Source organism: Lutjanus erythropterus, chromosome 15 (genome assembly GCF_056507025.1).
Source record: "Lutjanus erythropterus isolate fLutEry1 chromosome 15, fLutEry1.hap2, whole genome shotgun sequence".
Lineage (NCBI taxonomy): Eukaryota > Metazoa > Chordata > Actinopteri > Lutjaniformes > Lutjanidae > Lutjanus > Lutjanus erythropterus.
In genome coordinates, this window is record NC_139331.1 from 1171658 (window position 1) to 1194314 (window position 22657).

General features: G+C 39.6%; 1 protein-coding gene across 1 annotated transcript in view; it reads right to left on the bottom strand.

Annotated features, from left to right (window-relative positions):
- meis2b (Meis homeobox 2b) overlaps window positions 1-22403 on the bottom strand; it is a 34958-nt gene extending 12555 nt beyond the window's left edge. Inside the window, exons 1-8 of the mRNA XM_084738067.1 lie at window positions 21959-22403; window positions 21342-21574; window positions 20786-20927; window positions 20291-20341; window positions 19269-19319; window positions 19020-19166; window positions 12597-12711; window positions 1127-1266 (exon numbers count right to left, since the gene is read on the bottom strand). Coding sequence (XP_084594193.1) covers window positions 1127-1266; window positions 12597-12711; window positions 19020-19166; window positions 19269-19319; window positions 20291-20341; window positions 20786-20927; window positions 21342-21574; window positions 21959-21970 — 891 coding nt within the window. The 5' untranslated portion in view covers window positions 21971-22403. The remainder of the gene's footprint in view (window positions 1-1126; window positions 1267-12596; window positions 12712-19019; window positions 19167-19268; window positions 19320-20290; window positions 20342-20785; window positions 20928-21341; window positions 21575-21958) is intronic.
- Window positions 22404-22657: the final 254 nt, after the last annotated feature.

Consider the following 22657-nt stretch of genomic DNA (forward strand, 5'->3'; position numbering starts at 1 on the left):
CAGTTGACTCTGACACAACACTGGTGACCTTCAGTATATTCCAGGTTTGCTCCCCAAACTCAAACTCTGGCATCAATCTTTGAAGGAGGATAAATGTGGGGTTGCATGGAAACCAACAGTTACGGCCCGGCTAATGGGCCGATAATGAATAATATAATGAATCGAAAACCTTTCACAGCTGCTTTCTCTATAGCTCCCTCAGAAGGGGATCTTTTAAGGGTCTTCAGAATGGACGACAAAAGCAGGAGGCTACAGCTAGCAGTGGACAGAAACACCCTCCTACCCACCAACGGCCTTCCAACCGCGGGCCTCACACTGCAACGTCTGACAAAACATAATCCTGCTCCTTTCACACCCTCAACGACTGATGAATGCTTGATCGCTTGGGTGTTGCAATAGGCCTTTCAGAGGCCAAAGTCCCCTTGCACACTTTTCATAGGCACATCCTGCCATGGCAAACACTTGTGCTTAACAAATTAGGCCTGAAAGGGGATGGGGAACAGAGAGGGGATAATTCAATTATCCTCCTTTTTTATCTGAAAAATCTAAAGGTGGGCTTTGGAAAGGAAGGGATTACTCTGAGTACAGGACCTGTATGGGCCTTTTACAAACTAAACAACTGAGGGGTTAGAACACATGGAAGATTGGGAGAGCTAGAAGAACTAAGGAGGCAGCAGCAGTGGTATCTTTTGGACCTTAGATAAATGGTAAAGCTCTCCTCGTGGGGACTTGCTCACCCCCTCTTACAGAGCTCTGAACGGAAGGCTTCTGATGTTGATTTCTGTACAAACCCTGGACTGGTATTTCAAAAAGGACCTTTAGACATGAGTACATCTTTGCTCCATGCTCTTACAATAGAACAAAGATGAACTTAGTTTCAAGATGCCTTTGGGAAATCTAGCTTGGGCTCATTCCTGGGCAAAGAGGCATCATTTCAAACAACTGTTGCCTGATGGAGAGGCTGGGGTTAGACAACATTCATCTCAGCAATAAGTGAAATCAATGTAGGCTTGCTGTTACAGAGAGGAAGAAAAAGTGTTGCGTTTGAAATCTATAAAAAAGGCCACAGCTGGATGTGGCTCATATAGAAAAGAGATCTAACAGGATCTGGAGTAAGTGTGCTTACGGTAAGGTGCTGGAAGAGCCACGCTCTCATTATATTTGTGGCCACCTTGGGGAAGATGCCTCGTTTCTTCTGCCGCTTCTTGTCCTGATCATCCTCGTCTCCCGTGCCCGGTGATGCCAGACTGTTGTCGAGGCCGTCTCCTGCGATCAGAGACAAAAGGAGTCACGTTACGAGAAAGCTTTAATGTGGCCTCGTCGCCTTCATCTTCCTCCGTGAAAAACGTGCCACGAAAGGGCAGACAGAGGAAGATTACATCCCTCCGAGATTCTTCCTCTCACCTCTGCTTGACTCCCCAGCCACTGGATAACGAAGAGGAGTTTGTAGTGTGGGAGCTCAATAAAACCAAGAGCTATTAATTCAATCTGAGCTACGCGTTTGACATGAGGTAATGACTGCAGGAGCTGTGCGCCTGACATGAAATAATGAATGTTCAAACTGCAGTCGGACTCAGTGCTATGAACTCTTATTTATATGTGACCTCTGTTTGAAATAAGACTAATGACTTCCTTATAAGCAAGATGAAGAAAAACAAAAGTCTGGACTGTGAATGAAGAATGAACCCAATAACATCAAACCCTGGGCTGTTTGAAGTCGGAAGTGAGGCGTTCATTTGGGGTACTGAGGCAGAATGAGGTGGGTTGTGGGTGGGTGGGTGGGTCAGTAGGGCGTGAAGCCATCACCCTTGCGTTCCCATGTGTTTACTGACCCCCCCCACCCCCCCCCCCCAAACCACCTCCCCACCCTCACTGACAGCGTCTGTGTTGGATTGTCTGCAACGCACCATCATGCCGCGCTCTGGATTTTGCCATTAGCAGCATCCCTGTTTGATTTCAGCAGGAAGCTGGTGCACATCGAGGCAGGAGGCTTCCTTTAAGCTGAGATTTCCGCCCCTGCTAGCTAACTCGCTCCATCTCGCAACACAAGGGGCACTCCGCTCCCTCTCCCTCTCTGCCATTAATTGTGCATCAGCCTAGATGATTTACTTTTAACAGTGGTGGTTATTTTTCTTGCCCTCAGGGCAGAGAAGCCTTGAAAGCCTGCCTGGAGGGCATGTGAATAATGCATCTGAGAGACTCCTCCCCCGAGGCGGGACAGGAACCCTACTTTTCTTAAGATTTGCCCTAGCATGTCTTTTTGTTTTTAGAGATGCATCAATCAAACGCGCCTATATGAGCCATATTCATGCATAAATATTTCAGCTAATGAATATTGACATTAAAAAGGAACTCTTCTAGGGTCGGGGGCTATGGGGGTTGTGGGAGTTTTGACGGATGGTGTCCAGCTCTGAGTCACGGACAGGGTACAGAGTTTGCACTGTCTCTGTCCTCTGTACTTTGTTTTGTCCTCCACCTCTCAAACAGTTTGTTGGTTCCTTTACTTGGTTCCTTCAGGTTGCGGAGCAGTAACAGGGACAGCAACTTTTAAAACAACATATTTGTTTGACCATCATGGAAAACGTTTACAGCTTCTAGCAGCCACAACTGCTAACTCTGCTCATTAGTTAGGGCAAAATCAAAGAACCCATTTTCAAGATGAACACAGTGTCATGTTGAATCAACAAGGAGAAACAAAATGGCAGCTCAGTCTGATCATCAGGCTACAGTATTCTAGAAGAATTTCATGGAAAATTGACGATTTGATCAAACCCTCTTGATGTGACCAAAAATTGGGTTTGTTTGAGGGTGGTCTGGTCTTTTGATAAGGATACATGTGTACACAAAAAACACAAAAAACCTCCCAGGCCCTATCTTTTGAAACAATTAAAATGCCTTTAATGTCACAGCATGGTCATGTAAGACCTACAAGCAAAACAAACAAGATTAAAGGTATTTTACTAGCTTTTAAAGAGAGTGCCTTGGATTTTTTGTGATTTTTGTGTACCCTGTTGATGTAACTTATGAGGATGGTGCATACAGGTAAGACCATTCAATATAGAGAATAATGACATCAATCAAAGACAGGCCTCAATGATTAACAGTGGGCTAATGATGACTATTTGAGCTACAGTAAAGCATCATATAAAAGTTAGAGAAACAAAGAAAGGGAGAAGGACAGAGAGAAAGAAAGACAGAAGAAAGAAAGAAAGAAGAAACAGGACTCGCTCTCTCGGCCTAATTATATCTAAGGAAGGCACGCTGCTCTCCTCTCCACCCCCCCTCGACACCCCACCCTGGTGCACCTCCTCTCCTCTCCTCATCCCTCTTTCTTCTGCTCCAGAGAGGGGAAAGCCGCGGGGCAGATCCTCTGCTACACTAATCGCTTCTGACTGTTCCCCAGCAACTCGGCCAATCTAACCAGTGTGTGACGGTGCAGTCTCAAAGTCATACACCCGTGCAAGTCTCCCATGCCCCTCCACCCTTGCCCCCTCTTCTTTCACCACCCCCCCACCCTCCCCGCTACACCCTGCCTGCCAGTGTCTGCACGCGTGACCCCAGAGGGGGTAGGTGAGGGGGGTGCGAGGATGGAGGGGTGGGCATTACCGCAGGGATGGCTGGAGTATTGCCCCAGGGCTAAGAAGAAAAACACATGAAAAAACAGCACCCGAAGATATGAAGAGAAGTCTTCCTCTCCTCTCTGCCCCTGTCTACCTCTGCTGCTCCTCTATACTCACTCTCTTCACTCTGTGTTCTCATACATTTAGGTCTCTTTGTGCTATTTAAATCAGCTTTCCTGGACTAAGGACTGTACTTACTCTGAGTCAATGACATCTCTTAAGTAGTAGACTTGCTTTACAAAAAAGTTTTTAGTGTAAATGGATTGACATAGGTGCACAAGGGCTGAGTAATATGGCTCCAGAAATAATATCTTGATATTTTTAGGTTATGGCACAATGTACAATATTTATCTTGACAAACAGATTTTCTCTAAAATAACATACTGCAAATTCTCAAATCATGATTATCTCTATAGATAAAACTACTGAAAAGTCTATGAAAGTAGGGCTGGCCAATGAGGACAAAATCAAATTATTATTATTTTTTTTTTTACCAGATACCTCAATATTGATATTCATCAATATTGCAACTATACTGTAGTTGCAATACTGTATACTGATGATTGCTAGTGTTTCTCAAAATATTAACACAACAAGATTTTTTGATAAATAAACATCAGTGGGTACAGACAAATAATAGAACAGTTCATAACATTTTGTCACTTTACTGTAACACAGCCTTTAAAACCAAGAAAAAACATTTATGACATATCACACTGTATCAATACCATATCTAGTCTCATATCACCACCACAGTATCTTGCCCAGAACTATGTACTGTATGCATGTACGTGAGAAGATTACTATGGGTGTTTATTATGTTTAAGATTCTATATATTCTAATTAATTTTTGCTCTTCAGCTCAAGGTGGTGTGTTATGTTAGATGGTTTGCAGATGATAGAGGCTACTGTTTCACATGCATCCAGATATTATATTCAAATAAATTTCTGTACATCAACCTGTGAATAAGTTCTTGCAGGAAACAAATGAAGAATTAATTGTATGTATATAGTATTGCTATTTTTTAAATTAAAAAAATCTGCTTGTTCCATGAAAAAAAAAAAACAACTGAGCCTAAATTGAGATACCTGCAGTCAAACTTTGTGAAAAAGCTGGTTTGTGTGAAAAGAAAAAGTCATAATCTTACTGCAATGGCAGTCTTCTTAAGAAGGCAAGACGTACTAAAAATATGTACTACAAGACGTACTGTAAAGAAAACTTTGCAAAATATTGCACATATTTCAGTTTTTTTGCTCTCTACATAATTCAGTTTTTGTGATGATTTTGCTTGGTCCACAGTCTCCCTGTACATGTCAGATATTTTTGACATTTGAAAATAAATATTTAGTTGTCTTTTCTCCTCCCCAGTCTGTGCTCTCTGTAGCTCAGGGGCTGTAGAAGTGGCTGGATGACGTGTCCATATAAGACAAAGTGCGGAGCTGCTAGCAGAACTGATTGCAGCACTCCCAGCTGCATCAGTGATGCAAAGCCAGCGTGGCCTGTCTAATGAGCTCAGTGGGGCCCTGATCCATCATCAGTGACACCTTGCTGCCCCTCCCCTTATTAGACATGATACACAGCTCTGAATGGAGCAGTCTGGAAGCTTTCCAACACACGGGGAATCCTCTGTGTGAGAAGGTGAACGTGACAATTAGAGGCTGTTGATGGGGAGATGCTGCAACTGTTTAAGGCTGCTTAAAACCGAGCAGTTTGCATGCTGGCAGCAGGAAATGGCAGTGAGAGAGGAACTGTTCCAGATTCTAACTGCAGTGAACACAAATCCACTGATAGGGAGATTTCTGGGGATGCTGGAGCAATTTCTGAATCCTTTGGAGGAGCCATTTGCATTTCACTATCAAGTGATTCATCACAGTGTAGGTGACATTGTGAGTGTCCACAGCTGACTGGGCCAACATGCATAGATGACTTAAGTATATGTATAAAGTACATATAGATAAAAATGTCATTTGGGCAAACTGGGAAAATTTACAGGGCATGATATTGTCTTCTGTGATGCAGCTCCAGTTTTGTGACAGTCCTGCTGCGTTTCTATATGACAAATCATCCTGTATTTGTTTTACAGTGTTGCTTCAGAAGAATTACTTAACTTAAATAAACTTGTGCCAACCTCAGTTAAGATTTTTACATAATGTTGCTTGAGGCAGCAGGGGTTGTGCAATAGCTTTGTGGTGTTCTTATGAATGGTTGTGTCATAGGTACAAGATAGAATCTATGTAATATATGTAAATTGGGGTGTGATTTGCTACAGTTTGTGCTGTCTTATGTATATGTTGTTGTCGTTTGTTTTGTATTGTTTTTCTCACTATAACAGTTTTGAAGGCAAATTTCCCTACAGAGACAGTAAGGTGTAATATTGTATCGTATCATAGCGTATCGTATTGCATCATATTATACTGTACCCTACTGTAATGTACCATATTGTGTGTTATCATAGCATATCTTATCAAATTGTACTGTATTGTATCATACCACATCATACTGTATTGTATCACAATGCATCATATCGTATCATATCTTATTGTAACGTACAGTATCATACCATATCATACAGTACTGTATCATATCGTATTGTATTGCAACACATCATATTGTACCCTACCAGTCCATACCTTAGTGTATCATAGGATTGCAATTTTAAAAATTGCATTTTCTCACTTAAAAGAATTTTATTTGACACATTTGCTGTAAAAGACCCACAAACAATTTTCCAATTGACCACCAGATAATTACAATTATCAATTATTATTGGTCACACAAACCAGGAGCCAATCATCAAGAAGGAGCCTCTCACAATTGGGCATGTGCTGGCTCAGCCTGCCAGCTGAAGTTATATAATTGCAACCTCAATACTGATATTTATCATAACAATATTGTAGGGATGACTATTGGTGCTTTGGCAAAATATTAATAAATAATCATCAGTAATGTGGATAAAATGACTAAGTGGGTAAAGGAAACAGAACAGCTAGAAAGACCTGAGAAGTTTGGAAAATAGTGTCACTGATGATGACATACCACAAAATCCATAAGATGATATCTGTTATGTCAATATACTACCAAGCCTTACTGTGACCCATGAAAACTGTACACAGTAAGATGAAATATAATTTTTTTCAAATTCAGCACAAGTAAAATTCCATCCATCCTTTTGTGGTGGAAACAGATCTCAAAAACAGAACTATCTACATGAAAAAAAACATTTTTTATAATCTGGGTGAACTGACCCTTAGTACATAAAATATTAAATTAGGTCATTTGTTTTCAAGTAAATAATGGCTGCTTTTCAGACACAACAACATATTTCTGTCCCCTTCCTTCACGTCACTGTCTTTCCCTCCCTGTTTAAAACATTTCTGAGATGACAGATGCTGTGGGGATATTAGCCCGCAGTCTGTGTAAAGCTGTGATGTCACTGGCATGTCAGCACCTCCACCTCACCACATTCCTTCCTCCTGACTCCAGGCTCTGGATGTGACAAAAAGATGCAACACATCCTGTTCCTCACATTCCATTTCTCTACACAGTGCGGAGGATCTTTCCAAGTCTCCCCTGCTGCCTTTTGTTTTATCTGCCTCTTTGTGATGGACATTTCAGACCCCTTCCTAACATTCCTGGGAGAGCTCAGCCCCTTTAGCTGTGGTCAGCAGCGGTCACCCTGGGGGTTGATCTATCAAAGAGAGGCCTCTCTGCATATCACACAGCTTACAAGGCAACAACCAAAACCTGGGAGCTCACAGAGGAGCAGGCGGCCATGAGCCAAACCACTAGCACCACAGTGGATGGATCATCCACCTGCGGTTAGCCAAGGCTGGAAGCCACATGGCCACTGCACTGTTCCCAAATGACAGTGAATTCTAAAAGGTTTCATTCATGGATGCATGACTAATGACATCCCACTGCAATGCAATCACTGCCTGTCTTCTGCTGGATTGTCATTAAACTTTAAACTTCATTATAATCATTCTGCCTTTATTTTGATTTATGTTAGGCTAATGTTCTGCACTTTTGAATAGTGTTCTTACTGTAGCCCAATTTGAGGGTTACTTCAGAGATTTCAGATGGATTTTTTCCATTGGGTTTGGAATAAGTTGATATAAATGAATGCATTTGTGATGAACAAAGGCTCATAAAGGTAAAAATTTACGCTAAAAAGTTTGTAGCTGTGAAAATCCTTTCATCACCATTTATGGTAACATCATCGTCATCAAAATAATAGCTTTGCATCATCATTGCATTGATTGTCAAACAGTACGTTCATATTGGATGCTTTTTACCTTCAATACCAGCATCTCTGTAATTATTTATTTCCATTTCCTTATCTGTACGTATCACAAATGTGTAGGTTGTGACTATAGTTAAAAAAAAAACCCTGCAGGTCTGTGGAGGGACACAACTTATAGTTTTCATCATGAATGCTGGATGTGCTACACACCCATCAGCCACCTTTACTTCCCACTTCATTATATAACAGGCACAATTCTTCGAGCGCTGACAGTGAATGTTGGGTCTGGACTGTAATTTGGTGCCAAATGACTGCCATTCTCAGGGAAAAAGTAATTCCTGACTTGAAGAATGAGATGGAACACATGCTTTTCAAAACTCATCCCTAACTCCTCACTGTATTTTCTGTAGACATAATTTATTATCACAAATGTCTAAACAGGCTTTCATTTTTGACATTGTCAGGACTAAATCCTGGTGGGGAAGTATTCATTTTGAAAATCCCACTCATACTAATTTGAACCTTTGAACCCAACTATTCATACTTCTTCACCTACTTCTTCTTACAAATTGAAACCAGCAATTTGGTTTAACACCAGTTTTTCAACAAATGTTACAATATTCTATATCCCACATTATGGGTACCATTCTACTGCAGTGCAGTTTAGCCCAGCGTTTCAGCATCCAGTATTCATACTGCAATTACTCCAGAATTAGAGTTCTCTAGTTCATTTTGTTGGTGTAGAAAGTAGTCAAATTTACATATATGAATTGTGAATTTTCTGAAAATATAAAACACCCCTAGGAATGGAAGCACAGTACAGTTTGTCTGTCAAGACTTTCTGACTTCCCTACCATGTCTGTGGCACTCAGCCCAAAGCCTCTTGGTTCAACTGAAGATGTAAATCTTTAAATTTAAATAGAAAACATGAGATGGAACACGTTGACATTTTAAAATATTTGGCCTAAATCACTGTCTTTCCCTAACTTTAACCAAGTGTTGTAGATCTCTTAACCCAGCAACCAAGTGAGAGATAAACCTTGGTCTCCATGTCAAACTCTTGAGTTTTGTATGCCAAGCATCGTTCTCAATCACTGCCCTTTGACTTCTGTGCAGTATACAACAAGAACATCACTTCCTGGATTGGACAAAAACACTGCCAGTGAGCTTCATCCAGGGATCAACAGAGTGCTGCAGGAGTAAGTCCTAAAACCCAGAAATGCATTTGAATTTTTGGACCGATGGTTCCCTCATCTCAAAGTCAAGGGTCAAGGGTTTATGGTTATTTGCCTAAAATCAGGTCTGTGGTTATCACAAGCTGAAGAGATTTTCATGTTTTGCTCAATAACATAAACTATGTTGGTAAATATGGCACTTGTGAATTTTGAAGATTTTATGAGTCTTAAAAAAGCCAGTTGCTAACAAGTGGCTTAATGAGGCTACAGAGGTTGTTGGGGACATTAAATGTTTTCACCCTGAACACTAGTCACTTAGTGGTGATGACGCGGAAGTCATGTGACTGTGGTGTAGTTCATTCATAGCTTAGCTTAGCTTAGCTTCATTAGCTGTTTACTTCTGGAGATTGCATTTAAACTTCAAAAACCATAAAAGTGATGCATTTGTGAAGTATTCTGAACTTTTGTTTACCACAGAGCTTATTTTCTGCACTATTCCAAAATCCACTGGTAAAATCCCATTGGCTTATTGTGTTGGGATCCAGGTTAATATTAACTTCTGGGTTGCCTACAAAATTATGTCCCTGCAGCACCCTGTTATGTTTTCTCAAAAAAGTTTTGGCACAAATAATTTGTAGGGTTTGCTGTGGAAGATGGGGTTGACAATTGCTGTAATACCAAGTATCTCCTACATCTCCCCAAATTTTCTCTCGGCCTTCAGTTGAACCTTGATCATGTTAAAAACATCAACGGTGAAGAGGTAGGAAACTTTTTGGAATTAGAGGTGGCACTGGGCAAAGGCACAAAATTATGGCTTAATGCATTTGGACAAAAATATGCAACACTGACAGAAACTTGGCTGGCTGGTGTTGAAGCAAACTCTCAATCCATCCAACCATTCATTGGTCTATAGCCACTGATGCATAATCTAAAGGAGACTTCAAGATAAAATCAATAAGATGGATCTACCTGCATTCACACACAGCATCATTCCCAATACCTAATATGTATGACAGCATTATTAAAAATCTATGAAGGCCATCTATCTGCTCCAAACAAGATTAGCATGATATGCCTCTAACTGTCCTTTCTCTCCTTTCTGGCTGTGTGCTTGCCTCTTCCCTGGCATGAGAATAGAGTGGAAACAAGCCGGAGAGGCCTGGGGAGAAGCAGCAGGTAGCATGCAGTAGATCCTGCAGCAGCAACTGCAGCTCTGATCATTCTGCCCTCTTCTTTTCCTTTGTTCCTCATACATAAAGTGCTGTGTCCTTACATCCCTGCGGGGGGCATTCTGCACCCCCATCCTCTATGCATTCTCTCCCAGGTCAAAAGGGCATGGACCTTGGGTTTTCCCCCCACTGTTGTTTAAAAAAAGCCTAAAGGAAAGAAGCTATTCACACAGTGGCCTTTCTCAGCTCAACTCACAACTTCTGGATAGTAAGTGGCTGAATCAAGATTTACCAAAAACAAACATGTCACACTATCAGTACATCTTAGGTGAAGATGAGAGGCTAAAATGATTTTCAAAAGCGCTGGGTGTAAAATCAAGGGAAGAGTCTTGATCTGTTTCTGATTGTCTCTTAATCCTCTGAGTTTGTCTTGTCTTGCAAAGCATCCTCCTATTGTTCTCGTCAGTGCTCTGCTCCTTGATGCCTGATGGGCGCAGGGTGGAAAGTTGCTTTAAAGTCCATTCTATTTTTACTGCGCCCAAAGGGGAGAAAAACAAAAACAAGCCATAAAACCCTTATAGCCTCCAATTAGCACATCAGAAATCACATTAAGTGCAGGAACACCAGGGCGACACAAGAAGGAGTGGGGATGGATGGCATCAGAGGGAAGATAGCAGCACACAATAACAGCAGACAGCTAGAGTAAACTCAGAAGATCTCTTCATCAGCTCTTACTGACCTCAAATTAGGAACACCCAACTGTAAAAGTAATGGAGCCATAATGACATGAGAAAATCAACATTAATTCCCCTTTGGTTTCTTACTTAAAGTCAGAGCTTAGATCCCTCACATGTGTTACAAGCCCACAGCATAATTTTAAGAGCTGCAGCTAACAATTATTTTCTTTATCAATTAATCCCAAGATTATTTTCACAACTAATCGCTAAAAATAAGAATGCACAGCACAATTTCCCAAAGCCCAAAGGAGCAAATCCTTATATTTAAGAGGCAATGTTTAACATTTTTCCTTGAAAACTGACTGAAATGATTAATCAATAATTAAAATTGTTGGTAATTTATTTTCTCTCCATTGACTAATCAATGTATTGGTTAATGGTTGCTTTTCAAAAATGCAGAGGCATCAGTGCAAGCACCACTGTATTTTGAGAACTGGTCCCTTGAAAGGGATCATTTTATAGGACAATGCGAGGGAATGATAAGAAGGAACCATCCTGTCCAGGCCAAAACCAACAACATGTTTTTTTAGTAAATTCTAAGTCATGAATCAAATCCTCACTACTTGTATTAAATGTAGATATAATTAACCATCACAAATACTTATTTATTCTCTACACTACCAGGACTGGTGAGGAAGCATTCATTTGGAAAATCCCATTCATACTAATTTGACCCTTTACCACTTTTTCAACTATGACTAACTATACTTACTTCTTCATCTGCTTCTTTGAACAAATTAAAGCCAGCAATTCAGTTTAGCATCAGCTTTTCAGTATCCAGCATTCACACCACATATTTTATATAGACATAATTTATTATCACAAATGTCTAAATGCTTTGTCATTCAGGACAATGCCAGGACTAAATCCTGGTGTTGAAGTAGTCATTTTGAAAAATCCCATTCATTCATTCATAATTTGACCCTTTTCCACTTTTTCAGCTATTCAAGCTTCTTCATCTACTTCATACAAATTAAAACAGCAATTCAGTTTAGTGTCGACTTTTCAACAAGCGTTAAAATACTCTACATCTTTTATACATCATGGGTACCATTTTACTTTTAAAGGCAGCAGCGCAGTTTACTTTCACCTTTTCAGCATCCAGCATTCACACTGCAATTTCTTCAGAAATTGCCTGCTCTAGTTCATTTTGTTGGTGTAGAAAGAAGTCAAATTTAGATATATTAAATCTAAAATGATTGGAGTCACCCAAATCAGTAATCACCACGTGATGATGCAGCATTCATGATGTTTTACCAGGCTGGTAAAACTCTGTGTCTATGGGATTCATCACAAATCCCTTTTGGTTCATACTGAAGATGTGAATTTTTAAGTTTAAATAAAAAGCAGATTGTAGTTTTTAGCAAATGTTACTCAAACATGAAAGAATGCGTTTGGAACTATTTTCAGTGGCAGATAGATGCACATTAGGGTTATGATTAGGGTAAATACCTGCAAGAGCAGTCCTCATTAAACTTAGATTATCTGTTTTTATCAGTGCAATTAAGATAAAGTGATTAGATGAACTGAGTGCATGAACTTTCTTCAAAGAATCCCCTCAAGTCACCAGGCAGCAGCCTCAGAGAGAGGTCACAGGAAAGTCACAGCTTTGATATGAAAGAGGACGCAGGAGGCCTGCGGACGCTCTTACCGAGTTCACTGGTGTTGTCCCCACTCTGGGAGACGTGTCCCCCACTGGATGGTCCCGGGGTGCCCACAGAGGGTGTGGAGTGGGCGTCATCCATGTCTCTCCAGGACGCTGGGTTCTGAGAGGTCAGCGAGAGGTCCACACACCAGGGGACAGGAGATAAGGAAACAGAGGAGAAGAAGAGAGGAGAGGGGAAAAATAGATGAGGAAGGTTCGGTAGGTCCAGTATGAGGTCCATTATGCAGTTTCCCAAAGACACAAAGACAGCAGTGTGGCATGATTAGCATAGTAACCAAGATGTCAAAATGTGAGACAAGAACAACATTACCATTCTGTCCAAAAGGGAGGTTTAGAAAGAGTAGGAGCAAGAGTTTAGAGGACAGTTCAGTAACCCTACAGCTTGTGTCCCTGCGGTGTCCTGGCCGTCTCTGAGACCAGTGTTGGGGAGAAAGCCTGTATTTATTGGGCTGCGTGGCCTGGCCACTCAGACAGACATAAGCCCAAGCCAAACAGCAGCTCTGCCTCTTCAGCCTCTTTGCGTCAGCTGTTTGCCGGATGGTGATCAGATGAAGAGCTCGGCAGATGACAACAAGCAGCGGCAGGACAATGGCGCCGTGTGAATGAGGCCTCTCAATGATGGCCCCTTTTTTCTTATCCAGACTCACAATAATTACAACTCCTCAGTGCACACAGCTACTCAAAGAGGCGCCATGTGTTTCCACGTTTATTAAGCTAATGAAGGTCTTATTTCCTATCACCCCATCTGTTAAAACCCAATTAACAGGGATGGAGGATCATGTACAGTGTTCATCTGTGAATGAAGAGAATTCTATCAAACATTCATGTTTATGTTCAACTTTTACAGTAACTCTTTACCTCACAGTGTAATCTAGATGACTCATTGTAAAGACATGTTGATTTCCTATATACCTAGTAAACTTTGCAACTTGGACTTAAACACCAATGACTCATGTCTTGACTTTGACTTGAAAATACTTTTTACCTTCCCTCAAGATTAAATAGTCTGTCATTTAAAAAGTGTAAAATCCACCACTCAGTTCATTTCCCTTCATTTCCTGGATCAACCAACATGAAGGTAATTCATTCTCAGCAAGTCAACACTTAATTCCCCAGATCCACTTTGTTTGAACTAATCAGAGAGCATCCAATCAAGTTGCAGGACAGAACCATGAAGAACTAATGTTACTAATGTGGTCAACAAAAAACAAATTGCTGTATACAAAATGTACAAGTCAAAAATTACAGATGGAGACACAACAACTTCCAATGTTTAGCCAATGTTTTGTAATGTTTAGCTAGCATTAGCAGAACAGCTAGATAACTTTGCAAATCTATACAGTTAAGACTCTGTTAGATTATGACTTGTTTAGGAGTCAAAGAGTTCAGGAATTAGGAATTGACGTGGGACTTGCCTGTCTTGACTTGGGACTTGGGTGCAACGACTTGACTTTACTTCAGAATTGCAAAACAAAGAAGCCAATTCCCTGCAGACTCATGAGACACCACAAGGTGTGAGTATAAGTGAACATGCAGATCAGGGAAGGAGCCAGTGAAGGCTGAGTGGTTCTTTGTTATCAGGAAAAAAATGATGGTGTTTAACCAGAAGCTTGTTCCACAGAAACCTGAGCAGGCCAGCTTAGTAAAACTAAGTGTGGTTTCCTGGGACATACTGATCGAACCTCCACCCTGCTGTCTTAGATAACAGGGTCAAACTTGATATGGAGGAAAATGTTTCTTTTACTAAATATAACTAAACTAACTGTGGGTTTGGTGTTGTGGATTTAAGGGTTAAAGAGATGTGTCATGTGATTATGTGTTTAAAGTACCGACCATGTTTAATGACATCCCCATTTCAGTTCAGACCGGGGATCTCACATCAACTTTTGATCTCTGACTTTCCTCTAAAGACTTAAAAGACACAGTTTGAGTTCTGCCTGATGCTTTACAATGTGACTTCACTGAACCAGTGTGATCAATAAAACATGCATGAAATATGTATGTCATAAATAGAATACAAAAACATATTTAAAAAGTAAAGAAACTTTAGGTTATTGGGAGTTGTCTTTTAGATGTGGAAATGGTCCAAAAATTAATTGACCAAATATTTTTAAAAAACTGTTTTAAAATCTGTCTTAAGTTAGTAAGTTGTTGTTGTTGTTGTTGTTTTTTTTTGTAAAAGTGATGCTAGTAGAGACAGGAAGATCTATCTGTTGACAATGCCATTTCCTTTGATTAAGGAATTTTCTAGATTCGTTGATTAAAACTGGAACCTGACTAAATAAAATCCAGATTTTTGCTCACTTTGAGAAAAATAAAATGTCAGCTTAAGAGCTTGAGTCCTTCTCATCAGTGTGAGCCCGCACAGTGTCAGTGGAGGCCCACATACAACCAGTCCAACAATATAAATGACTGTTTTAAACATGCACACACAGCTGTAAACACACACACACAGATTTTAGCCTGTGTGTGTGGGGTGAACGGGTTATGGTGCACTCAGTGGTTAACATGCATGTACATTACACAGCTGTGCTTGTTTGTGTACCTGCATCTATTATGCAGCAGCCAGTAAGAGGAAGAAGAGTGTCCTGTCACATCAACTGGTGGCCTCAAACGCACACGCACACATATACACACACATAACTTGCTTTCTTCTGCTTGATGCACAAGGAGACTTATTACAGTTTGCTCTCTCAAGAAAAGCAAGATGAAGTTTTCTCTGAAACGACAGCGAAACGATACTTTGTGCCAGTATTCACATCTGAAACACCTGCAGCTGAGTATATTAAAGAATTTACTCTTTGCATGGCAGAAATGTAACTAAGTATATTTACTCAAGTACTGTGCTTAAGTACATTTTGACATTCTTTTACTTTACTTGATTATTTCCATTTACTACTACTTTATACTTGCATTACATATTGTACTTTGTATGTTACTACATTTATTTGACACATAAAGTTTTTCACATAAAAACATGGTACACGTCTATGATATGACAACGTACTAATATATCCAGTGGTACAAAAATATCTAAAATTTACTCCACAACTACAATAAAGAATATTCTTATATGTGTTTGTTAGTGATGAACACTGAATAATATAATATTCTATAGTAACATAATGATTTTTAAATGTAACTGTTTTTGAATTCAGTACTTTTTCTTGTAATGGAGTATTTTTAGACTATGATATACCTACTTTTACTTAAAGGGTCAGTTAACCTCAAAATCAAACATACATATCTTTCTTCTGGACTGCAGTGCTATTTCTCCATCTAGACATTTTGGTGTGAGATGCAGAGATATGGAGACATTGGTCGTAGAAATGGGACTAAATTAATGTCTCTAAATGTCTCTTTCTGAAAATCATGAGCCAGTTATTCAAGATAATGCATAGAACTACTTTCTTTCTGGCGGAAAAGAAAGTAGTTCTAGTAGAACTAGTTCAGTAAAATAGTTTCTTCATGAAACTGCTCACAACACAGTGTGGAGATTATCTTGAGTAAGTGGGTAAAAAGACATTGCTGCTGAGTGTTTCAAGGTGACAAGAAGACAAGTGTCATTTAGTCCCATCATACTGGAGAGAAGGCAGACATTTCTATAGCTGATGTCTGCAAAACTCTGTAACACACACCAAAAAAAGATAGAATAGAATATAAATAACATTGCAGTTAAGATGAAAAATATGTATTTTTGATTTTGTGGTGAACTGTCCCTTTAAGTAAATAATTTGAGTAATTCTTCCACCACTGTTGTGTGCTCAAGATGAGACTTTTTGTCACAATTTTCTAGCCCATGATCCCATGATAGGGTCACAAACTTCTCAAGATTTCATGAGTTGCCACGCATATTGTATTTCATTTTCTAAACTGTTTGGGGCCTTAAAATTACATACGTTTTCATTCTGTATACTTTATATTTGTGTCAGAAGTATAGTATGAGAAGTGAGGTTTAGGTCTGAAACATGAGAAAGAATCAGACTGTAAACCAAGTAAGGAGTCGACTTGTTTTCTGCACAGTCATGTTGATAAACCCACACAGGCCTGCACTGCTGCTGCTCCACTGTATCTCTGAACCACCTCAACATCTGAATTTGCTGCTTTGTAAATGAACACAGGTGCCAAAAGTAGGAAGAGGTTGTGTAAAGCACCCAGCAGGAGGGCCGCCTGACAAAGACCCCCTCCACTCACACTATAATAATCCTATTGGCTGAGAAACAGCAGGCTGAGAGACTGAAGCCTAACAGCAAACACAACACCGCAGCTGCACTTTGTGCTCTCATCATCAGCATCATCATGCTGTGTAAAGTTACAGTCACACACAAACTATGATTGAAACAACAAATCTCAACAGTCCACAGTGTGATCAGTGTGAGCAGAGCAGTTCATCTCACAGAGGTCTTCCTCTGACACTCTGCACAGCACCGCTGATGCACCAAACAGCCCCAAACACCACTCATCACACCAACAACCGCTCATCATGTCATGACATTTTTTATTTTCTGACCTCTTGCTTCAGCCCCAGTCACATTTTGCATGCTAACACGATGTGAGAAGTTCCATCAAACTGGATTTTTCCCTGTTTCAGTTTGTTTTACCTGGATTCTTTTTAGAGGCCTGAAAATGTCAAACTCTCCACTAAGTTATTTTCTTTTTCTAGAAGCAAAGATCAGAGCAAAGTCAGACAGGCTGCAACTAACAATTATCTTCAATATCAATCAATCTGTTGATTATTTTCATGATTTATTGTTTAGTCTGTAAAATGTAAAAAAAAAAAAAGAAGGAAAGAAAAATGTTCACCACAATTTCCCAGTCTAAAACAATGTCTTTAAATGTCTTCTTTTGTCCAACAAACAGTCCAAAATCCAAAGACTCTTTATTTACTGTCATTAATGACAAAGAAAAGCTGCAAATCCTCACATTTAAGATGCTGCAGTCAGACGATGTTTGACATTTTTCACTTGAAAAATGACTGAAACGATTATTTGATTATCAAAATATCTGGCAACTAGGGCTGCATAGTTATGGTCAAATGCAATATTCAAATCATAGAGTTGTGACCTACAAGTCCTCTTCTCCACATGAGAAAACATGTTTGTTTGGTCCAGACCCCATCAAATGTCACATTACAGCCTGACTGATGGTGGGTTTTTGGGGACGATGCTGATTGCTATATTAGAGAGTAAAAATATTCCGATATCAATGTATTGGTTGATATTTTTTATATTACACGATTTACTAATAATTAATATATTAGTGATATCTGTATAAAATCCAAAATGACATCAGGGCATTGAAATAGTAAATTTGACCGGTATTTCTAATCATTAAAATTAATTATAAACAAACAAACAAAAAACTCGCCATGTGTTTTAAAAAAGGATGAAATATGCATGTTTTAAATGCTGCATATAAAAATGCAGTAAATAATAAATAAATAAATAAATAAATAAATAATATTCTGTAAAAACATACTGCAAAACAAATACACTGATACTGCTGTAGACCAATATATCTGTGCTATAGATCAATATCAGGCTGATAATATTGGCCAACTGAACAAAATAATTGCAATATAATTTTTCCACCATACGTACCAAGTATTGTTTCAAATGTATGTTTGTTTGTTTTTAGAGAATTCGCAAATCACTCATCATTCCAGCTCCCAACATAAACCCTTTTCAGCATGACTCAACTTTTGTTATCATTGACTGTAAAAAAGACAAAATATTCAAAATCATGCAAATTATAGAGAAGAATCAAAATCAGACAAAAAGAAAAAGAAAGACAAAACACCAAAAAAGAAAGAAAAAGGGAAAATAAGGAAATAACACACAAGTGAGGAAAGACTGTCTTTCATTAATTTACTTTAGATGACAAAAGGGGAACTTATTGTGCTCAATGTTTAAACCCAGTAAATAAATGACAAAATAAAATAATCAGATTACTGTATTCATTTGGTCCAGTATGACTGGAATCTGATTACATCCACCTCAAAAGAAAACATCAGCTCCTGTATAACATGAATATATTTAATAATTTCAATAAATTCTTGTAATATAGATCATTCTGTCTGCTTTCCATCGACTATTTATTAATCCACTACTGGCTGCAACACTAAAGAGAAAACAAATATTTGTTTGTTTGTTTGTTTTTTTCCTTCTTTCTTTTATCATATTGAGACCGCTCAAATTTAGTGTATGACCACTTAGATAGGTTCAAACCTCAGTTTGGCCAACAACACCAGTCTGCAGCGCCCAGCAGTTCATCACATGTGTGTTAAACAACTGTAATGATTTGGATAATAGGAGTAACAGGAGTCACCATCAGAGGCAGCTCACATGAAAGAAAACGATGCGAGAAGAAAAGACGCGCTGACGGAACATTTGACGCAGGTGGACTCACGTGATCTGCCAGGTTGGTGGAGGATCCCGACAGGTCGTCGAAGTCCGACTTACAGACGTCCCGCTCCTCGATGACCAGATCTATCGGCATCTTCCCCTTCAGACAGCTGATGTAGCGGTGACAGAAGTTATCACACAGCTCGTGGACCTGCGGGACGCGCGCTGACGGTTAGAAACTGAGCCACACTATCACCGCATGCTGAGAATCAGAGCACTGACAGAACAGACGAAACACAACAGACATCTTCACCTTCTCTAACTCCAGCAGGTGAAACCGTAGAACCTGAATGGCTTGAATCATCTAAAAAAAAAAAAAACAAAAGAAACATTTTAAGAACGACATGTAGACAGAACAAGACATCAGTTTAGCTAATTATTCTTTATTATTTTACCAACATAATAAAAATGTCTCTTATTAGGCTACAAAAAAAAAAAAAAAAAAAAGATAGAACATAATACCGCAGAGTGGTGCACCACAGCACAATATAAATACAAACATACGATTTAAACATTCAAATCCAACTGAATTATAAAGCACATTTTAAAAACAACCAAACATGACCATAGACCTGTACAACAAACTAACAAAAGATAAATAATGAAATGTCATAACAATAAATTGAACAATTTAAAATATAAAACACAGAAGAGTAAAAAGTGAAACAGAAACTTTAATGACATTGAAAAGCCATAGAAAGCATATGAAAATGTTCTGTGAGCTGTTCTATGAAAACGACTAACAATTACTTTCATTGTCGATTATTTTCTCGATTAATCAATGAATTAATCTGATCACAATCTTGTCAGTTGAAAACAGGTCGTGCGCTTCACATTTGGACCTCTTTTTCAAGTCTCTCCTGTAATAATTATTTCCGTTATCAATTAATCTGTCCATCATTTTCTTGATTGATTGATTAGTTGTTTGGTCAGGGAAATGTCAGAAATTGCTGATCAGTGTTTCTCTGAGTGTAAGATGACGTCTTCAAATGTCTTGTTTTGTCCACAGAAAAACACCAGAAAATATCGAAATTTGAGAAGCTGACATCAGAGAATTTGGACATTTTTTTTATTTAAACATCATTCAAAACAATTAATCATTATCAAAATAGTTGGAGATTTTTTAAATAATTGATTATTTGATTAATTGTTATTATAGCTCTAAAAAGGAGTCAAATACAAATGTATTAAGTACATCATTTTAATAAGATATAAATAAATGTGTGATTAAAGCCGCAAACACACAGCAGAGAATGAAAAAGAAGCAGATCTCACCAAGTTGTCCAGCTCCGGGTTGGAGGAAAATAAAGGTTTCTCTGCGCGAATCTGAAGAAAGAAAGAAAATGAATGGCGTCAGGTGGTGTTTTCATGCGGATTTCGTTCGTTTTTTCTCCTTAAATTTAGAATAACACAGAACCATCCATGATACTGACTCAATTATATTAAAAGCAATCAGCCATTTTCCTCACAAAATTAAAGGTATACTGTGCAGGACTTTCCTCAAACAAACTATTGACTCATATAAAAATAAATCAGTGTGTGCATCTGCAACTTTTTCAGTGTTTTCTTATTTTTTTACAATTATTTTCCGGTGCTCGGAACATTTCCTGGCCTCAGTGTCGGTATCTGACGTCTTCTGATGTTGACAAACAGCAGAATTGACAAATCCTGCATGACTCTGCCTTTACAGGTTGGAGATAATCAGATGAAGGTGATTTTCTTGTATCTTACCAAATAAATGTCCCTCAGTCCAGCTGTGTGTTTGTGTACCTGTTTTGCGAACACAGCGATGTCCTCGTTGAAGGAGTCGGAGGAGCAGACGTCTCCTCCAGCCACCCCGGGCTCTCTGGGCGTGCAGGTGGCCAGCTCGCACTTCTCGAACACCAGAGCGAGCAGAGGGAACAGAGGGTGTCTGCAGAAAACACAGGAGGCCTGAACATGAACTACTGCAGTCACATCAAAGCAGGCAGATAACAGCTCACATTAACAGCCAACAATAGAAAAGCTGCCGCTAATATTTATTTATTCCTCCTTAATGCAATAGAACAAAAGCAGGGAGATTATTTCATCTGATTGCAGCGCAAACAATCTGTTCACATATGCGGAGCAGCTCTGGGGTGTGAGATGTCTTATATCATCCTGTTTCAAGCACCAAAATACAGATTAAATTGGAAAATTGAATAAATAAAATCGAAAATGATTGAAATTTTTAATGTCATGAGCAGAAAATAATGTATTTAAGATGTCATCTGTATTTCTAAGTAATCCTTTCAATAACTGTTTCTACTGCATTATTATTGATAGTAGTAATATTTTTTATTCACACCCGTAGATCTGGTCCTTGTCCCTCTTCAGTGCGTCGTTCACGGCGCTGCCCATGCTGCTGGGCATGATGTTGTGCGGTGCGTGAGCTCCGTAGTGCTGCGTCGGGTGAGGCGGCGGCCCGTGGTTCAGGTGGTGGACCTGGGGCAGTGGCCGGGGAGCGTGCGGGTCTCCGTACATGGAGGTGGGAACCCCAACTCCGTCCATGGCGCCTCCGTAATGAGCCAGCTCATCGTACTGCACGGGGAGGAAGATGGAGACGAAATTAATGAACATGTGACAAGAGGACAAAACTTAACTTTTCCTTCTAAATAAAGGACAGAGTACACCCTGGGGCAATTATATTGCTATAATGTCTTTGTTGTGTTCAGCATAGAGGCATTAGAATTGGTAAAAACATTATAATGTATAGAATCACTTGCTGAATTATCCTTTTTGTGTAAAAGTCATTCAGTTAAGCTCTTAAATCCGATTTAAAGATGTCACATGATCAGTATTGACAATTATAAATCTGGTGAAAAAGGTTTTAATTATCAAAATTTATAAGTTAAATAATTAAATATATTAGAAAACATCTGAAAATAAAGAAATTGAAGAATTATTCAGTCAGATTAGACGTACCCTTTGCGCCATTTCCGAGCGCAATTTCCAGCCGTTTATAAAGAAGTTTGGTGCTGATGAGGAATTAAGTCGATGACTTTAAAATCCACGAGAGAGTTATAATCCTGTCTTGTTCTCTGGCATGAAGTCAGTAAAGACTGATATCAAGTCAAAGTGATCAGAAGCAGCATCTGTCCTCACGGTGTGCCAAAACGCGCGCTGCTGTCCCGGTGTGTTCCAGTGGAGGGATTAAAGTGATCAAGTGTCAGATGAGAGTGTTTTGTCCCTTTCACAGGAATGCACGGACGCTCCGCCGCTCAGTCAGTCCTATGCTCTGCTCTCAGTGTGTCCTCGTGTCCATATCTCCGTCTCTGCGCGCAGACACGCTCTCTGTCCGCCTGTGGGCCGGGGAGCCGCTTATAGGAGGAGCGCTCTGTGATCTGCAGGACACGCTGATGACGGAGCGTGGAGGAGCAGGGTGCGTGCGACCAGCCCATGCCCACTGAGAAGGTGCAGTGTCTTTAAACGCATGTCTTCCGGTCGTTACTTTCAAAATAAACCCAGGCCACTAAACATCTATAGATCCCGGAGGAGAAATGGATCAGAGGGAAGCGCCCAAACAGAAAATAAAAGGAAGATTATGAGAGAAAATACCATGTGTTATATTTATATGTGTGTATATATTGCTGTACGCAGAGGGGCACCAATGTGGCGAAAATC